The 19,268-nt window shown below is 35.4% G+C and overlaps 3 protein-coding genes and 1 pseudogene across 4 annotated transcripts; 2 read left to right on the forward strand and 2 right to left on the reverse strand.

Moving 5' to 3' along the window:
* The first annotated feature begins 3,447 nt into the window (after positions 1–3,447).
* LOC110797939 (50S ribosomal protein L10, chloroplastic-like) lies at positions 3,448–14,617 on the forward strand. Of its 2 annotated transcripts, none has more exons than XM_022003073.2 (2): positions 3,448–4,290; positions 14,241–14,617. In XM_022003073.2, the coding sequence occupies exon 1, from the start codon at positions 3,567–3,569 to the stop codon at positions 4,272–4,274; it is 708 nt and encodes a 235-aa protein (XP_021858765.1). In that variant the 5' UTR covers positions 3,448–3,566; the 3' UTR covers positions 4,275–4,290; positions 14,241–14,617. The 2 variants fall into 2 exon arrangements, with proteins under 2 accessions (XP_021858765.1, XP_056696646.1); XM_056840668.1 differs by lacking the exon at positions 14,241–14,617 and adding an exon at positions 4,550–5,111 and having other exon boundaries at positions 3,459–4,290.
* LOC110797936 (WEB family protein At5g55860-like) lies at positions 8,808–10,485 on the reverse strand (annotated as a pseudogene).
* A 79-nt stretch (positions 14,618–14,696) lies between the features above and the next one.
* On the reverse strand, positions 14,697–17,326 carry LOC110797938 (ABC transporter I family member 10). The gene is made up of 6 exons (XM_022003071.2): positions 17,113–17,326; positions 16,783–16,954; positions 16,397–16,483; positions 15,596–15,721; positions 15,378–15,500; positions 14,697–15,004 (listed from the first exon to the last, which is right to left on the reverse strand). Exons 1-6 carry the CDS (start codon positions 17,184–17,186, stop codon positions 14,795–14,797), a joined length of 792 nt encoding a protein of 263 aa, XP_021858763.1. The 5' UTR covers positions 17,187–17,326; the 3' UTR covers positions 14,697–14,794.
* Positions 17,327–17,904: 578 nt separating this feature from the next.
* LOC110797934 (NAD(P)H-quinone oxidoreductase subunit O, chloroplastic) lies at positions 17,905–19,260 on the forward strand. The gene is made up of 6 exons (XM_022003069.2): positions 17,905–18,205; positions 18,369–18,424; positions 18,508–18,573; positions 18,667–18,708; positions 18,904–18,963; positions 19,044–19,260. The coding sequence occupies exons 1-6, from the start codon at positions 18,001–18,003 to the stop codon at positions 19,071–19,073; spliced, it is 459 nt and encodes a 152-aa protein (XP_021858761.1). The 5' UTR covers positions 17,905–18,000; the 3' UTR covers positions 19,074–19,260.
* Positions 19,261–19,268: the final 8 nt, after the last annotated feature.

Here is a 19,268-nt window from a genome sequence, read left to right on the forward strand (position 1 = left end):
CATAAAATTATGCGGGGAAAAGGTCCAATCATGGTTTGGTCACAAAGCATAGTTGGCATTGAATATTGGGGAATTGGCGGAGTCCAAATTAATGTGAATTGTAAAATGCTCAAAATTGGCGCTTTCGCATGTTGATTTCTGCCTAGTTTTAGGCCTTGGCCAACTACTTCTATAAGAAGTACTCCCTCTGTCGGTCTGTCCCTTAATACTTGACCTGTTTTGACCGGACATGCTTGCCGATGCACAACTTTGACCACCAATTTTTTTAACTACATATTATAAAAGCTTATAAAAATATTAATAATTTGAAAATATATATTAAGATGAAGCCAACAATATATTATATACTAACATTTATTTTCATATACTAGAATTAAAATAGGGTCAAAGTGAATTATGTGAACAGTGCAAAAAGTCAAAACAGGTCGATTATTAAGGGACGGAGGGAGTAGTTGATTGACTTCCTTTCCATTTTATTTTTTGAATACTAATGAGATCTTGACCTAATTGTTAAAATTAAGAATTTGTGTACGATAGGTGTCAGATTTAAATCTCCCTGAAAATTGGTTGTTTCATTTCAAATTCAACATGTTTACTCATCTTTTGTTGCATCATTTGATTTCAAATTGGTCATTTAGAATTGATGATATACAAAGTGGGATGATGAATCCATCACGCAAATTGAATTTTGTCTTGAACCAATATGGTAGCATAATCTCCCAACGATATCTTTTTACTACATAGAGTTTAAGATACGTGTGTCACTTAATTAGTAATAAAACTTTTAAAACAATTTTAAGTTTCGTAATGAACACAAGTCACGACCAAGCTACTATGTGTAATTCTTCCTCTATCAGTTTAGCAAAGTCTTTCCAGAAAATCAATAATTGAGGAGTGCGCTTGAATAACTCAACTAACTAATTGTTGGTTCCCAAATTCTTATATGAGACTGTCCTCACCATCAACTGATGGTGAGACCAGTTCACACTTGCGAATTTAGGTATGTTATTTATATAGTCTAGACATGTTACTTTTTTTGTAATTCTAGAGGAGGTACTTTTTTTAGTTTAGCTATGTTACTTCTATAGTTTATACATGTTACTTTTTTTATACGGATTAGTTTTAGGGGAGATACCTTCTTAGTTTACGTATGTTACTTCTATAGTTTAGACATGTTACTTTGTGTTTATAATTTTAGAGAAGTACTTTTTTAGTTTAGGTATGTTACTTCTATAGTTTATACGTGTTACTTTTTTTATACGGAGTAGTTTTAGGGGAGATACCTTCTTAGTTTAGGTATGTTACTCCTATAGTTTAGACATGTTACTTTTTTTAAAATAATTTTAGAGGAGGTATTTTTTTTAGTTTAGGTATGTTACTTCTATAGTTTAGACATGTTACTTTTTTTTTGTACGGAGTAGTTTTAGGAAGGTACCTTTTTAGTTTAGGTATGTTACTTCTATAGTTTAGACATGTTACTTCTTTTATACGGATTAGTTTTAGGGGAGGTACCTTTTTAGTTTATGTATTACTTCTATAGTTTAGACATGTTACTTTTTTTTATAATTTAGATGAGGTACTTTTTTAGTTTAGGTATGTTACTTCTATAGTTTAAACATGTTACTTTTTTTTTATACGGACTAGTTTTAGGGGAGGTACATTTTTAGTTTAGGTATGTTACTTCTATAGTTTAGACATGTTAATTTTTTTATAATATATAATTTTAGAGGAGGTACTTTTTTTAGTTTAGGTATGTTACTTCTATAGTTTAGATCTGTTACTTTTTTTTTTTATAGTTTTAGGGGGGGTACGCTATTGGTTTCGCGATCGTCACACCATCAAGTTGATGGTGTGACTGGTTTCACAGGAGACGCGCTGTTGTTGGTTCATACAACGAAAATGTATATTCAGTCATCTCTTTTTTAATTTTTTTTTACTCCTTCCGTCCCGGAATACTTGACCTGTTTTCCTTATCGGGCCGTCCCTTAATACTTGACCTGTTTCTAAAAATGGAAATATTCTAACAATATTATATTATTTCTCATTCCACCCCTATTAACCCACCTACCCCCTACTCCATACAAAAAATAATTAAAATTCAACCCCTACTCTCCCACAACTCCACCTCTTAACCCACCTCCCACTAACTACATTAAAATAATACGGAGTACTCCACTATCAACTACTACTTATTAAATTAAATAAGTCAATTCAATTTCCTTAAACTCTGTGCCGGTCAAACCGGATCGAGTATTCCGGGACGGAGGGAGTATTATTTTTGGTGCGAATGAGCCACAAAGTCAATATAAATTACAAATGGGGGATAGTGAGATATCTTACACAGGTCATCAATTTTAACCACTAGGCCAAGAAATCATTGGTCTATGCATATTAATTGTAACATAAAATGACGGTCATATGGATAATATAGTCGTTAGATAAATGGAAAGATTATATTTTTGATTTAAAATGATTTTTTTCTAGAAATAGGTTAATTAATTATTATTTTCATTTACACAAGTTTAACACATCCTAACACTTATAAAGTCTCATACTTTGGTTACTATTCACACAATAGTGAATTACCTGAATTACCCCCAATTTCCTTCATGTTTATATTTTTGTCTTTTCCTTAAGAATAGAGTACTTACGGTTATAACCTTTGCCTTATTAATGTTGTCACGATTGAAGATGCGACCTTGTGTTAATATAATTAGAGATTTTTGTGATTCTTTATTGGCTTTCTAATGACGGGTTGTAAAATTTATGCCTTTCTTCATTAAATAGTTTCATTAATATAGAAGCACGTTGCTAATGTTGCACGTTTAATGCTACAATATCAATGACACTAATGTTGTAAACGTATTTATGATTTCGTATTATCAATTACATGCAAATCGAACTTTAGCATTGCTACTCTAGGATTAACGTAAACTTGTAAATGACAGTCTTTTACGTAACACTTGTGCAAAATAAGTTTGTATACCTTGGGGGATCGTGCGCGTTACGCACGGTCCAATAACTAGTTACTACAATAGTAAGGTTGTAAGGGTATATAGATACCAAAAAATCAAAGACCAATTCATGAAAAAGAGATACGTTTATATAGAAATACGTTTATGTTGATTGTGGAGTAATTTTCTACTCAAAATTAAAATAAACCAATTCTGAGTATTTTTTAAAAATATCAATGGGAGCTTTTGTTATTTATAAATAGTAAAGTGTAAATAATTAACTTTAAGTAAGACCAAAATTTTCATTAGACACAACTTTTTATTAATTTAAACCCAACCTTTTTTTAGGGAAATTTAAACCCAATTTTTATTTTTTTGAAAGGTAATTTAAACCCAACTTTTGTTCTTTCAAATTCACATTTTTATTATATTTTTAACGTTTATTTTATCGATGTAATTACGAAAATGTAATTTTATTTGCACAATTTACAGTGACATAATATTGTTTTCAATTTCCCCTTTTACTACCATCGAATAAACGCCCAAAATAGGGGAACTTCAGTTGCGCTAGCTCCGCCACTTACCACCGCTGCAACTCTTTCTCTCTCCACCATGGGTGCCACCATCTCCACCACCACAACCTCACTCTCTCACCATACCCTAACCCTAATCCGCACCCAATCCCACCACCACCATCAACTCCGGCACTTCGCAAAATATACACCCTATAAACCCCTTCCAAAACCCAAAGTCCACCAAAAACTCCGGGCCATCAAAACCCTAAAATCCCACCTGCAAGACTCATACTTGATCTCCCCTTTCCCCTGCCATGGCTTCTCAGCCAACAAATTCAAACCCCTTAAAACCCCTCTTCCTTCTGACCCATCTGCTGCAAAGCTTGTTTTTGTGAAGAATTCCCTTGTTTCTCAGGCATTTGCTGGGACCCAGTTCGAGGCTTTGGGGAGTTGTATGAAGGGCATGAATTCCCTCCTCTTTGTTAAGAAGGAAGACGCCGTGGGCCCAGTAATGGGGGGTGTGAAAAGTGCTGTCAAAGAAGGGAAATTGGAGTTCAATGACTTCCCTGGGGCTGTTGTCAATGGTCAACTTTATGGGCATTTGGATTTGGAGGTTTTCCAGAATACACCCTCCAAAATGGAGGCTCATGGGATGGTTCTTGGTTCACTTTTCGGGCCGTCTTCGACTTTGATGGCGGTTTTGGAAGGGTTTTGTGCTGATGATTCTGCCAATGAGGCCGCTACCGATGCTCCTGCTGATGGTGGGATTGATGCTAAGGATGTGAGTGAAAGCCCTGCTCAATGATACAGCAACCATTCAGGTATATTTGCTTACAAATGATCTTTTTTTGTCGTAATTTAGTGCTTCTATTTCATTGTGTTTATGGAAGCAATTTTGATACTATTTGGGATGAAAATAGATTTTTCATCGTTTGATATTTGGTAATGTTGATGGGAATTGATAGGAGGAATATATTGTATGAGAAGTGGTAATTATCTATGAATATTTGACAATGTAGATGGTTATATGGACAAGTGCCTTATGCATTCGGATCATTTGTGACTTTTGAATGATTACAGGAGTTTTTTTGGGTGATTTTGCTCAAGTGTAGAAGGAGATACAGTATTTGATTGCACTTGGAATTGTACTTGTTTTCTATCCAACTCCCTTTAGTTATTCTAGCTTTTATTGTTTTGATTACCTCATTACTTTTGGAGCGAGATTGATGTTTAATGAAGGGATCAGCTTGGCCTTCATCACGTAAGCATGAATTCCGCAACCACAAATAATAAGCAGTGGAGGATCTGCAATTTTGGTTGCTTATTGTCCAGTGGGATATACACTAGATAATATTTGCAAGAAATTGGATTAGTTTGAAATTTATGAACACCATATTGGTAGTATCGGCTTGGGGTGCAATTCTATTCTAAATCTTTGCTCGGCCCTGGGTTATGTGCTTGACTATTGAGTTTTCTCTTCAATTCTTTTGGTTTGGATTAACAAGTAAAGCCATTCTCTACTAACTGATTTTGGGTTCAACACATACAATCTGGGTATGGATATTATCAGTCTCTTGTCCAAATGTTATTTACTTCGTACCGATTGGATGCCTCTTCTACATAGTTATCCCTCTCTTTGCAATTATTACTGCTTTATTCTCTAAAATTAAAATGATGTTTTGTAGTTTCTACGGGATATTTCAGATGCCTAATAGCTACGGAGTAAACAAATTACAGCCTACCATGCTAATTTTGGAGTTGGCTTCAAATCTAATGTTTTGTACTTGGTGTATATAAATAAATAATAATCAACCACCTCCAGCTAATGTTGCAAAGTATATTTGTAAATAGGATAAAACCGGCCATTAACTAAAATAATCAATATAAACAACTGATAATACTAATTAATAGTTTAAGTGTTAACCAAACCAGACAAATAAACGAGGAAAAATTATAACTGTCCCAACTCTAGTGGCTAAACCGCAGAAGGGAACTGATAATACTAAACTTTATTATTTGTCATTCTGTCAGAGACATTTGACTTACAACTTGAATATCTAGCTGGCTAGCTCCCGTCCTTCCTACTCCGTATAAGACTGCGCTGTAGTCAAAATTCACTTTTTTAAAAATTGAGTGTAAAATGTACACAACGGTTAGTAAAGTGGATTCAAAAGGAGAAAAATAGAGAGAAAATAAGTGAAAAAATTACCATTAAGTTATGGAGCAAACTTAAAGAGACGTCTAAAAATGAAATACATGATAATTTTTGAGAGACGGAGGGAGTATTAAGCTCTTACTAAACAAAAGAATATCAAATAGGATAAATAAATGAGATGGGATGTCTGTTTAACCAATCTTTCTACAACTTACTCACTCCATAGCACTTTGTCTTTGGACATAATTTGAATATCATGTTAGATAGCCGTTGAGTTCTTCTTCTACGTTGACTACAAGAGCTATTACAAATTCAAACAACTTTTGGGTTGCCTTCCTTTAGCAGGATACCGTAAAGCCATTTGGATTGACTGGATCTCAAATACTCCCTCCGTCTCATATCTAGAGTCTCGTTTGACTAAAAACACGAATTTTAAGAAAAAATGGAACATAACACATTGGTAATTGAAATATAGTACATTGATAATTAATTTGCATTGAAAAGTGGAATATGGTACGTGAGAAAGGGAAATATAGTTCATGTTTTTGTTTTGTTGGGTTTTCAATTCATTTTTAATTACCATAGTACATGGAAAAATGGAGAATTGACTAAAAATAGAAACAAAACTACTATAATTTTGAGACGCCCGATTAGGAAAACATGACTATAATTTTGGGACAAAGGGAGTACGAACTATAAGTAAAAGAGAAGGGGAGGGTGGTGAACGAGAGGCCCCCTTTTCGAGAGAGACACGTATGGAGTCAAGCCACAAGCCAAACCAACAATTGAAAGAGAGCAACCAGGCCCGGTCCTGATATTTTGAGGGCCCTAGGCGAAATAAGGGATTTGGGCCCCTTCCAAAATAATACGTCGTTAACTGAAATAATATCTTTTTTTTTGTGAAATTCATTAAAATCAATAAAAACTTACTATATCTCCTTTGTAGGATCCTAGAATTTCAAAATCCGGCTCTAGTCGATTTCTTGAAATATTTCAATAAAATAAATCTAATATATATATATATAAAGGGGAGTTTTTTCAAGAGATTCTGGAGCGTCCACATAGGATTGTCCAGTCACATAATCAGATATTAATTTTATTTTTAAATGATAAATAATGATAAAACATTTAGAAATGATAAAATTACAATCCATTATAAACAACTTAAAAGATAATCACTAACGTAAAAGATAGAATCGCAATGGACTACGTCGATGAGGAGTACCATACAATTTATATTGTATAAATCCAAGATGTTTGTGTTCTCTGTAAAGCGTAAAGCCTCGATCAGTTTGAGATGAATGCTGTGGAAAATAGTGCTGAACCTTTGATGCTTCCAACTGGATAGATGTTAAACTTTTTTTAACTTGGTATTCATTAGTTCACATTCAGTTTTGCGTATTCTTTTTTATCTTTGGCACATATATATAGCAAATCCCATACCACTTTCTACTCCTAAGTTTGCTTATGTTTGGTTCGGGGAAGCTTCCATGGTGGTGGAGGAAACCATTAATCTCTTCTACTGAACACCAAGAACCTTTACTCTCTTTTAGGAGTACTTTGGGTTATTGGATTGGTGATGTAGATTTTTTGGTGGCTAGCTATTGTAAGCCCTTTAGATTACATCAATGCGTTTATTTTTTAATTTTTTTTTATCAATTGATTCCTTAATTAATTAATCATATGCATTAGATTGCTCATATAGTGATTTTATGTGTTACAAATAACATTTTATTCATCATGATTTATCCAACATATTATGCACGTAAAATTGGATTATGATAATAATTTTCATTGTAATATTGTGGCTTGATAATTCAGATTTTTTTCCCATATATTTATTATTTGTTCTTCCTCACACTGGGTATAGTGTTTTTTTTTTTTTTTTTTTTAATGTAAAGAGCAATTAATATTATGAATAGTTTGTTTGTTTTGTTTAATCTTTGGATAATACAAAACAGTGTAAAAAACTTGCCCATTCAATTCATTTTTTTTAAAAGAAAAATATTTAACTTTTTAAAGATACCTATTCGTGAGTTTTGGGTAATAGTTTTAAGATAAGTATTAAGACTATTAAATTTTATGGAGTATTATTTTAGTTAATCAAATTGAAAGTAGAAAATTATTAAACTTTAGATTCGTACCTACATAATTTATTGGAAGATAATAAAAATAACAATACTCCATTTAACGTGATGATATTACAAAAATATAAGAGTAAACCTTTATATAAACATATTCTTAATTAATTTGTACGGGCTTATACTTAAGCGATCGGGTGCGGTTGTGCGGGTACGCACAAGACCGGCCTATTTAATATGTTACAAAAAATAAAGAATCATAGAAGTATAATTTAACACAAACAAAAATTAACCCGTGCATCGCACGGGCTTAAATCTAGTACTCACTTAATTACAAGATAATTAATATGCGTAAAGAGATATTTTTTGTAAAATTAAGGTTCATTTTGAGCATATAAAAATATCAGTTAATTTTGTCTTCATTAAAATGCTTATCTATTATAAAACTTATAAACCCATAGTCCATCAAATAAGCATTTTTTGCTCACATGTAGTTATATCAATTGGAACTGTGTAGTAAAATTCAAATACTACGTACATAAACTCAACGTAAAACACAAAAATATTGACAAAGTTTAAAAAGAAAAGAGTTAGTAAGGGGAGTCGAACCCTAGACCTCTTAGTAGATATCAAAACTTTAGAATCTACTTTCTACCAATGAGCCAAGGAAATAACATGTGTATTTAATGCGTTGTTTATTACTAGTACTAAATTACTGGATAAACAATTATTTTGGGCCCCTTTCCGCCTTGGGCCCTAGGCGGTCGCACCCCTCGCCTACCCCCTAGGGCCGGGCATGAGAGCAACACAAATGAAGAGAAGGGATCTGGCATTTCATGCCCCATATTCCATGCACTCAATAATAGCATAGATTTAACAACATACAATAATGACCTACACTAATTCAAGCATATTATTAAGTACCTTGGGTTCTATACAGAAATGACTCTCTGAATGTCTAACTGTTACTTCACATCCATACTCATGTCCTGACCACATATCACACCCTATACCACATAGGTTCCACCTTCCTACAAAAATGTACACGTCTCCAAAATGCATCAGAAGTTACCCTCACCATTATCACAAAACATCGAATACCTCAATTCTCACCCGGAAGATAAGAAGGTGATCCGCCTTCCACTTGACTTTTCTTCTTGTGAAATATGCCACTAAGATTCGGCAACAGCACTTTCTTTGACACCGAAGTTTTCGGTTTATCCAAATTAACCTTCCCCCCATTAGCCATTTCTGATGCATACTGTACTTGAAACTTATAATCAACAGGCCCCGACTTTGTTGACATCAGTTGTGCGTGTGTCTTCATAGGTGACGACTGAACCTGAGCTTGCACAGTCCGTGTCTCTGCCAAAATATGGGATGCAGCGTCAGTTGCCTTCTTCTGCTCTCCCTCCCTCCATCTCTGAAGCTCGCTCTCCACCGCTTTTTTCGCTGCCTCGGACATCTCAGCCTTCTTTAAAGCCTCCTGTGTTGCAGTTTTCATATCATCAATTTCCTTCCGAACAGCCTCCAAACTCTTGATTGCTTCATCCTCACACGCCTTCACAGCCTCAACTTGTGCCATTGCAGCTTCTATTTTCATCTTTGCAAGCTTATCGGACCCCTCTGCTTTCCTGGTCAAAGCCTTAAACTCATCCCGTGAGATGGTGATTTTGGACCCTGATTCTGACGTGGAGGAACGAGCTGCATCTGTTCGTTCAGACAAAGCCTGAATCTGATAAACGGCGTTCGCCTCAGCTGCTTTTGCTTCCTCAGCTTCTTCAAGTGCCTGTTTCAGCTTTTTCTCAGCTTCATCTAGAGAAATCCGGGTTGTAGCAGCTTCCTTTTTGAGCTCTTGAGCCTTAAAGGCTTGAACCTCATCTCTTCTGCTTGAAGTCTAGCACTTTCTGCCTCTTCTGTTAAGTGACTCAATGTTGCAACCATTTCATCTGAGGCCCCACTAGCTTTAGCTTCTTCTTCAATGGAAGCTTCAAGTTCAGACTTACATTTGCGGAGCTTAACATGCAGATTCCCAGCAACGGATTCTGTCTCTGTTTCTTTCTCTTTCAGTTCTGCATGCTCTTTTTTCAAATTCTCTAATTCCTCTTTCAGAGAATTCACCAGCTTCTGAAGGGAACTTCCCTCTTCCAACACTTTATGCAGGGATTCCTTTGCACCGTCCAACTCCAGAGTAACCGTTTTCACGCAGTCTACGTCGGATGTCTTCGCATTCTCCACTTCCTTCCTTAAAACCTGGATTTCACCCATTGCTTCTGCCAGTTTAGCCTCTAGGTCTCTGGAAACTTCAGGGTGAAACTCTTTCTTCATTTCCTGCAACTTCGTCACAGACTTCTCCAATCTGGCTTTGTAAAATTGTCTCTCAATGTCTTTCTCAGAGAAGATAGTTGCTTGCTCTGGTTGGGTTGGGTTGAAACTGAAGCCTGCCTCACTTGCTCAATAGTTTCCTTGAGAGAAGAAATTTCTTTTGAAAGTTCAGAAGCTCGATCTGTGTTTGCTTTTGCAGCTTGCTTGGTGGCAGTAGCTTTTGCTTCCAAAGATGTTTCATAATCCTGACGGACTTTCGCCAACTCTTTCTTGGCAGCATTAAGTTCCAAGATTACAGTCGTGTACTGTTCTTTTGCATCTCTGGATTCTTCTTCATGAGAAGCATTGGTAACGGCATGTTTGCCACCGTTCGCATCTTCAAGCTGCTTTGCAAGTTGTTTTGCAGGCTGCTCTTGAAGAACTTGTTGGATCAACAAGAACTTGAAATGCTTCATGGCTCAACTAGTCCCTTTGATCCTCCCCTGTTTGCAAACTAGCCCATCATTTCCTTTTTGTGCTTTCAGTTGTGCTCTAATATTTTTTTTTTCTCCAAGTCATTCATTCAGTGATCGACTTGTGAGCTCCTTAAGTCCTTAGGTAAACGAATCTCTATATTTGGAATGTCATTGCAAGGTGATATTGAATAGCTTTTGCTGTCTCAACTGGCAATATTAAATTCTTATGATTTTAAAAAACTATATTTTTTGTATCTCCCAATCTGATCGCACCATGCAATAGGATAATTTTCTCGTGAAGTATGATGTATGGAAAAACAGTAAGATTTCTGTTGCATTTCTTTCTATTGCTTATCTGGGTTTGTAAATATATTTTCTCCTATCTATGACCCTATGAGCTTATTGGTCAACTGTGATGGAATTATCTATATTCCAACTTATTAGTATTCGTTTAAGATGGTAACTAAGGGTCTATTCGGGTTGTTTCCTGTTTTCCCGTTGTTTCCCTTAAAAAATAAAACAAAACCTCTTCGGGTAAACTGTTTGAAAAAACAACTTTTGCCCAGTTTTCTTAATAAATAAACGGAAAAGTTGAAACCACTTTTTGTGGTTTCATGATTTTGGTTTTTTCGGGGAAATCGTTGTATACTTTTATGACCTGTCTCGATCACTCTCTCTCCTCTGTCGTTCCTCCCTTATCGTTGTTTCATTCCTTTCTCCTTCCTCCATGAATTCTCTCTCCTCTGTTGTTCCTCCCTTGTCGTTGTTTCATTCCTTTCTCCTTCCTCCATAAATTCTCTCTCCTCATAGTTTTCCATGGAAACTAATTTCATTGAAATCTTGTTTTTCCCTAAACTTGTAGATCTCCATAAATTTCTCTCTTATTTAAAATCTTCATTTACCCAAACCAAATACTTTCACCTAAAAATTAATCAGCATTTTTCAGTGAAGGGGTTGAGAAAAATCTGGGTTGTGTTTAAATTCGAAAAAAAAAATCGAAGAAATTTGACAACACTTGAGAAAGGTAGTTGAAAATCGAAGAAAAGTTGAGAAGTTTTGTGTGTTTGATGTTTCGAATGTCGGGAAATTGAGGCAGAGACATTGGATAGGAAGGTCCAGATCTTGAATTTGATTTGATGTTGGTGGATTCTTATGCGAAGTACGGAACTCTATAATACAAGATTGATTTGTTGAGTTGCAGAGTTAGTAATGGTGGTAATGGTATGGACTAATGGAGTATCTTATACTCCGTATTAGACTCATCGTCTCATCGATTGGTTTGCTAGAAGTAGAGGAGAAAGAAACTAGTGTGGTCGATAGGATGAAATATGCACCAAATTAATAAAAAATATTATAGATAATATTAATATTATTACATGAACAACTAAGAACATATAATAATCAGATTGAGCAAATACAATCTAGCTTCATCTCCTTGTGTACTTGTTGACTGGGTTTGTCCAGTAGCAGAGAAAGAGGGGCAAAAAGGTGTAAAAGGAAATTATCTAATTAGCTGGCAAAAAAATCTTGGTGCAGATGCCATCAAAAAAGAAAAAGTATGGTTAGTTTTGTTTTAGTTTTGACAAATTGAAAACTAAAACAGAAATCAGTTTTTGGTTTTTTTAAAACTAAAAACTGGAATTAACACCGAACGAGCCCTAATCTATTGAAGATTTAGTTTTAATCCAGTTGCTTTTACTGGGAAGCCACTTCAGATAAATAGCCTGAAATTCAACAGTAGCATCTTGCTCTTAGCTTCTCATTCTGACCCACTACTCACTATTCTAAGTTCTAACCCAGTAGCTCATCTGGTTTATTTTTTGTACCATGTTAGATGCGCAGATCGAAATTCTCATAGATCGAAATCCAGCAGAGGTCCTGACAGGCTAAAGTCGTATCACCTTATAAAAAATAAACCTAAGTCCACTAGCTAGGTAGCAAGGGAAGTCAGGATCGAATCCACAGGAAAACAATGTTCTTTCTATTACTAAGAATAAAATCTAGACTATTGGGAACAAGAGTTTGGTTGATTTGTGTACTAAAGCTACGACAATAATTAAACAAATAAGAATTAAGATATTAAAGAATCTAGGGCATAGGTTCACCAACGAATAACAATCCAGGATGATAAACAATCGACAATAATCAATAAAGCAATTAATTAGACTAACATGCTCTCTCGAATCGATACTAATCATAAACTTAGAATTAACGGGCTCTCGCTATGTATTAATCCTAATTCCACCTATTGACACAAGCCTAAACATCAAATTGCATCTCTCGAATCTTAACTTGATATTGCTAGACTATCACAATTAAACCTGCGCAAATCTAATCGCATAGTAGAATAAATCAATCAATAGGAATTAATCACAATACCAAGAATCAACAATATTCAATCATCCCTTCATAATTATTCATGGATCTCCAAACCCTAGAAATTAGACTACTCACACATATTACCAATAAACAAAACAATTAATATGATTGAAAACATGATTAAAGCAAAACAATAAATTAGAGTAAGAAGCAATACCTAATTGAAGAACAATGAAATAAGAAAGCTTGAATTTTTTATTGGAAATAAAAACTAAGTGCTTGGAACAATTTAGAGAGAATAATCTAAGCTTAGGAAAATAAACTAAGTCTTTAATACTAGAAAATAAAGGGTGTCAACTAAAATAATAAGGCTTAGTATTTATAGTTTTCCCAAAATAACAAAAGAAAACTGGAAAGAAAACCGCGAAAAAGCCCGCCAGGGTTGTCGTCGCCCGGTCGGGCAGACGGCCGCCCACCGGGCGAAAAGCTCGAGAACCGCCCGTCGGGCGCAGGTCTGCCCGCCGGGTGGATTGTGACGTTCCATGAAATTTCGACACGCGCCCGATCGGGCAGCTTCCGCACGCCGGGCGAAGAGAGATGCCTTGCACTCTTCATTCTGATGCGTGTCCGCTATCCATCGGGCAAAGTTCCGCCCGTCGGGCGCCCGCTGGAGATGTAACAACTCCTCTTGCTCGCCTGGTGGGTGAAAGGAGATCAACTGGGCGAAAAGCTAAATGTACTGTCCTTTGCCCGTAACATCGAGTCTAACTTCCGGGGCTCCACCATAAGCATCTAAGGCTCCCGCAAGTCGACGATAGTCGTCCCGAACTCCCACGGGATTACGTAGTGGCCTAAATCACCATGAAACGAGCCTAAAAAGGCCAATTTCTCACTAAGTAGTCCTGAAACTCAAGGCATAATAAATAACACATATTAGTACTAAAAACGGCTCCTAAGAGCTCATTTGATGCATAAAAAGTACTAAGGGACGGGGGTAAAACTCTATATAAAAAACACATATCAGGTCCCATCATTGAAGTCCGAGTGTGGGACTGCAGCCTAAAACCCCGCGAACATGAAAGTGGAGATGTGCGCTTCACACTCTGCTAGCATAGAGTCGTTGTCTAACCTAACAAAATAAAGAGAAGTAGGACCAAACTAGGACCAAACTAAGAGTTAGCTTTGACTATTAATATACACTTTGATTATTTTCTTTTTGACCTTTTTACTTTTACATGAACTTTGAGTTTTCTTGCTAGGCTTTACCTTTCCTTTTGTACTTGTATTAGAACTTTCTGATAGTACTGAATAAATTCCTATTGTTTTCTCATGAAATTGGTACTTTGCATGAATGTGCAATATCCCATCCTTGTTTGCTTCCTTTTTATTTTTCTTATGTGGAAAGGCTGATGGTATCATACTTTGCACATGTTCAGGTGGTTAGAAAGCTGTAGCAAAGCGTTGGTGAGCATGATCCTCGCTCCAGTGGCACTGCAAATCGGTGGATCCCAACCCCTGGATAGAGGCTTTTCCAGGAAAAAAAACAGTTGAAAATTTGTCATTATTTTAGGCTTTTGTGTTTCATTTTCTTTGATAAATGAGGGAGTTGATATACTATTAGTTGCCTCAACTATGGAGTTTATTTGGTTACTCCGCTCCGTATATCTCAAAATTATACTATACCAGTAGATGACGATTCTGGCCTCTTTTACTCACTTTTCAGTTTTCACTGCTGTTAGCTTTTAGGGTTCACGATTTTTGGTTTAACCACATGTTATTTTTATAAATGGAAGTGTTAGTTTTTGACTCAGCATATTTATATGAATCTATTGTCGATTTATGGCACGAATAATAATGTTCTTGTTCTCAACAGACTATGTGCAATACATGTGTAAAGTAACACCATCAGAAAAGTGCAGTAGATATTTGACAGATTGTAGAAACAATTGATATTGTTGCAAAGTCTACAACAATATGAAACATAAAACAATCAGGAATTAATTTGATTAATATACAAGGCTTGCTGTCTGTTAATAAAATCCAAGATTGAAGAAGGATCGCCATGCATCACCACTCTCCCGTCCTCCATATAAATTGCACCATCTGCATATTCGAGTTCTTCTAAACGATGAGTTACCCACAATGCTGTTACTTCTCCGGAGCTTGTCAGGGAATTCTTCACTGCTTTTACGACTCCAATCTACAATTAGGTGATTCACCAATCAATGATTTATAATTTGCGTCAAAAATAATATCAGTAACTGTTAATCAGTCATTGAAACGATGCGTTAATTAAGTTTGTAAACCAATTTGTGTGTAATTGATTCGGTAAGGTCATATATGTTAATTGATTTGCTGAATATATGATTCAATGACTAAAATTAACCCCCAAAATTGGACAGAAAATTTAGGATTCATAACATAACGTTTCTGTGATCTTTGTTGTTAAATAGGTGGAAAGAGACCATTTTTGTTTTATCTTTAGGTGGTAAAATGCAATTTCTATTTCGTAGGGTGGGAAAAAAAAATTCATCCTTTCTGAAAATACAAAAGATCCCTTGAAAATGTAATACCTGATCACTTTCATCCAGAAATGTTGTGAGCTCGTCCAACAACAGTACTTTACATGCTTCGGCTAGTGCACCTGCAATTGCTACCCTCTGTTTCTGTCCACCACTGAGAGTTTGAACTGGCCTCTAGCAAAATTCCAATTAACATTTGTATTAAGCATTAGCCTTGAAGTTTAAGCATATAATTTGACAGTAAAGTAAATTATAGGTTAGAAACCTACTTGTGAATACTCAGACATGCCCACAGCATCCAAAGCTTTCGCAACCCTTGATTTAACTTCGTCATAGGTCAAATCAAATTTACCGAGACCAAATGCAACATCAGCTTCCACAGTAGGCATCACTACCTGTCAAAGATGATCCACCATTACACGAAATAGACAAGATGATTCAACATTACACGGAAATAGACATGTAAACTGTTCTAGCTGGCTAGAAAATGGTTTATAATTTTATGGAATATGCTTCCAAATTTCCTGGTTTTGATATAACTCAAACAGTTAGTTTAGAAAATCATCAAACGCTCAATATTCAGTAAATTCATATTCTTGCATGCATCCACAACATAAGAGAGAACTATGCAGTATCAACACAGATTTCTTCTTCACATACATTATTTTCGAGCATATTCATAAAAATTTCAAATGCATTCATTCTCCAAACCACCATCTGATTTTCTCATCACATATAGCAGATAATTGATATTTCTCTTTACAATCAAAATTCTAAACAATCGTGTTTACTAGACCTCCAGGACAAGTATCAGATTTCAGATGTGTATGTAAATCCAGGGAATTCAAGTAAATGTAACATATTTCAGTTAAGACCAGACATGAATACTTTCCCTTGTATCATAGTTATGATTCTTCAGAATTAGATTAGCCAACTCAAGTACTCTAACATATAAGATCACAAAACAAATGGCGAACTTGCGAAGAAGAGGTCATTAACTAATGCAGCAACGAAACCACAACACTTATTCATACAGAAGAAGCCAGCCAACCACAAGACCCACAACTGACCTGATGATCTGGGTTCTGGAATACAAAGCTTTTTGGCTTCTTAACATAAACATTCCCATCATTTGTTTTCAAGAGGCCAGCCAATATCTGCACCATTACACAACCAATCAAAAAACACATACTCTTAAGCTTAACCCAATGTTTCAACACCAATCAATGCGCTCTCGCCTTGGCCGGGGTAAGGCAAATCATTTGTACACAACCTTACCCCTGCAATAACAGAAGCTATTTCCAAATTCCCTGCTTCAGTTCACCCAATACTTGCACAATTGCATGATATAAATATGAACCCAGAAAGCCGTAAACAACAAACCTAGAAAACATGCTTCTACGCGAAAGAGATTCCAAAGCAAACAATCAGCAAAAAGAAAATATTGGTAATTTACCTTAAGAAGGGTAGATTTTCCACACCCATTAGGTCCAAGCAGCATCCATAATTGACCAGAGGGTATCTGAATGGAGCAATTCTTAAGGATTGGCAAGCTTCCACCTTGCTTGGTTTTGATGGAAAAGTTCAAGTTCTGGCCCCATATTGCGTACTGTTCAGTACTCGCGTTTCTGTAACTCAAATAATTTTAAACAAACACCCATCACAAATCAGAAGCAGTAGTATCAAACAGAAAACATAGGATACGAGTAATCAATGAGTGCACACAAAGTGTTCGACGAAATGCCAAGGTGAAACAGAAAGATTTTAGAGAGAGAAAAGTGGGAACCTGGTAATAGACGTGGTACAGTTGAGAGGAGGAAGAACAGGTGGTGAGGCGCGCAGGAGGATGGGCAAATTCATTTGAGGAACTCTTAACGGTTTAAGATCTTGGTCACTCTAGTTACTCATGAAAACTTAGCTTCTCATTGGTTTATTTTTAATTCATCATGTGACTTTTTTTCCATAAAATTGATGTCCCCGTCTAAGTAAAAATAAGTACTTGTATATAGTTAATATTTCGTAAATATGCCGTTTTTGCATATGTTTTTCTGAAAGTGGAAATACTAGGAAAACAATAATGCTTGTAACAAATATGAAGATGAACAAGACCATCTTAAAGTTCGAATATGCGCAAATGTTATGTATCAAAATAATCATGCAAGGCGTAGATGCTTACGCAATTCTATTACTAATCACTTTTTGTCTTATTGGAGGTCAAATATCACCCTACATATAGTTTAGTTGGTTAAGTCTTGAGGGGTTGTGGTACTCAAGACCTAGGATCAAATCTTGTCTACTTAATTTGCCGTGTTGCTGTTTGTGGCTCTCTTTACACTAAAAGCATATTCATAAATAAATTGACTTATAAGATATATATTTAATCTCAATCTCAAATTTAATTGATTTAAGTTCAAAGTAGGATTAATAAAGAAGTTGATGCCATTCAATACATATATTTCAATTCCAAACCCATTGAATTTTTTTTTACTCTGCCAACAGAAAGCGCCAAATTAACTAATTTTTTTGTCTTTGAAATGTGGCCCTTAAGAAATATAAGATAGAAAATATTCTCTCTATTTTTCATTTCTTATCTGAAATCTGAAATCTGAAATGTACAAGTACTAAGAAAAAAGAGTGATTGAAAACTCTGTTCCTCTTTCACTCATAGTCTCATATGGCTTTATCCACAGCTCTCTCAAACCCACAAGCTTTATCTTGCTTCTCTTCTTTCCCAAAGACCACTAAAATCATCCCTTTTCGACGTCAGTTATGTGTTCGAGCTGAAGCTGATAGTTCACAGAAACTCACAGAGACCAAAACTAAAGAAAGCACCAATGACAAACCTCCCCCTAAAAAACCTCCAAAGCCTGTCTATTCAAGTGGGTATTTTTGCATATTCTTCATTTTTGTTAACTAGAAAATTAAACTTTATCTTTTCATTAATTAGCCTGCCATGTATACAGTATCATTTTCATTTAGTTTTTCTTTGATAAATAATCTTATCAGTTAGTTGATTTGGTTTCTTCTGATTGGTTTGGACAGTGAAAAAAGGTCAGATTGTAAGGGTGGAAAGGGAGAAGTACCTTGATAGTGTCAATGTGAGTGTTTTTCTCCAAGTTTAGCTTATTTCTGATTGTAAGGATTAAGGGATTAAACATGGTTTATGTTCGCAAATGATCAGTATTTGTCAGTTGGACATCCAAAGTACTACAAAGGGCTGGACTATATTTATGAAGACCGTGGAGAGGTAAATCTTTATACAGTATTTTACTACAACTTTATACTTTTGGAAAGAAGGAATTGAAGTTTCTCATAGTTAGCAACCAACATTGTAATGCAGGTCTTGGATTTACGTTTTTTTGAGACAGGAGAGTATGCACTTGTAAGTAACCAACTTTCTACTGTCATGTGCAGTGACTGATTTTTTTTTTTGAGACAATGCAGTGACTGATTTTTACTCATCATAATTGTTACAAGATTAGGAACATAAACTGATTTATTTTAGGCGCAATTTTCAGCTTCTCATTTAATCAGCTGATTCAATAGTAGATCACTTCAAATTTTGCTAAACCTGCAGGTTTCTTGGGTTGGAATCCCAACATCACCAGCTTGGCTTCCAACAGATATGCTTATTAAGGTATAACTTAATATATTACACAAATTCTACATACTGTTTACTAAGTGTTTCAACTCCTGATTGATTGTGCTTATGTGCAGTCTGATAAACTCAACTATGAAAGGATGTGATTCAGATGCTCAAGAATTATCACTTTGTTCGAGCTGAAGCTGATAGTTCTTGAGCAATCCCTTTTCTTCTGCAACTGCTTCAGGCACCAGCTGATAGTTCTTCATTTATCAATCTGTGTAGTTAACCTTTGACAAATGAACTATATTACAGCATCAAAAGGCTACAAATTTCAAGTTAAAGAGTAAATTTTCTGG

The sequence above is a fragment of the Spinacia oleracea genome, chromosome 3 (assembly GCF_020520425.1).
Source record: "Spinacia oleracea cultivar Varoflay chromosome 3, BTI_SOV_V1, whole genome shotgun sequence".
NCBI classification, from domain to species: Eukaryota; Viridiplantae; Streptophyta; class Magnoliopsida; order Caryophyllales; family Amaranthaceae; genus Spinacia; species Spinacia oleracea.

Excerpts from the sequence above, each read along its gene's own strand:
- LOC110797939 (XM_022003073.2), top strand. The coding sequence starts at position 3,567 with ATGGGTGCCACCATCTCCACCACCACAACCTCACTCTCTCACCATACC.
- LOC110797938 (XM_022003071.2), bottom strand. The coding sequence starts at position 17,186 with ATGAATTTGCCCATCCTCCTGCGCGCCTCACCACCTGTTCTTCCTCCT. Across the intron at positions 16,955-17,112 it reads TGTACCACGTCTATTACCAG|AAACGCGAGTACTGAACAGT; the intron begins GTTCCCACTTTT and ends TTTGAGTTACAG. Across the intron at positions 15,501-15,595 it reads GCATGTCTGAGTATTCACAA|AGGCCAGTTCAAACTCTCAG; the intron begins GTAGGTTTCTAA and ends GAATTTTGCTAG.
- LOC110797934 (XM_022003069.2), top strand. The coding sequence starts at position 18,001 with ATGGCTTTATCCACAGCTCTCTCAAACCCACAAGCTTTATCTTGCTTC. Across the intron at positions 18,574-18,666 it reads TTTATGAAGACCGTGGAGAG|GTCTTGGATTTACGTTTTTT; the intron begins GTAAATCTTTAT and ends ATTGTAATGCAG. Across the intron at positions 18,709-18,903 it reads AGACAGGAGAGTATGCACTT|GTTTCTTGGGTTGGAATCCC; the intron begins GTAAGTAACCAA and ends CTAAACCTGCAG.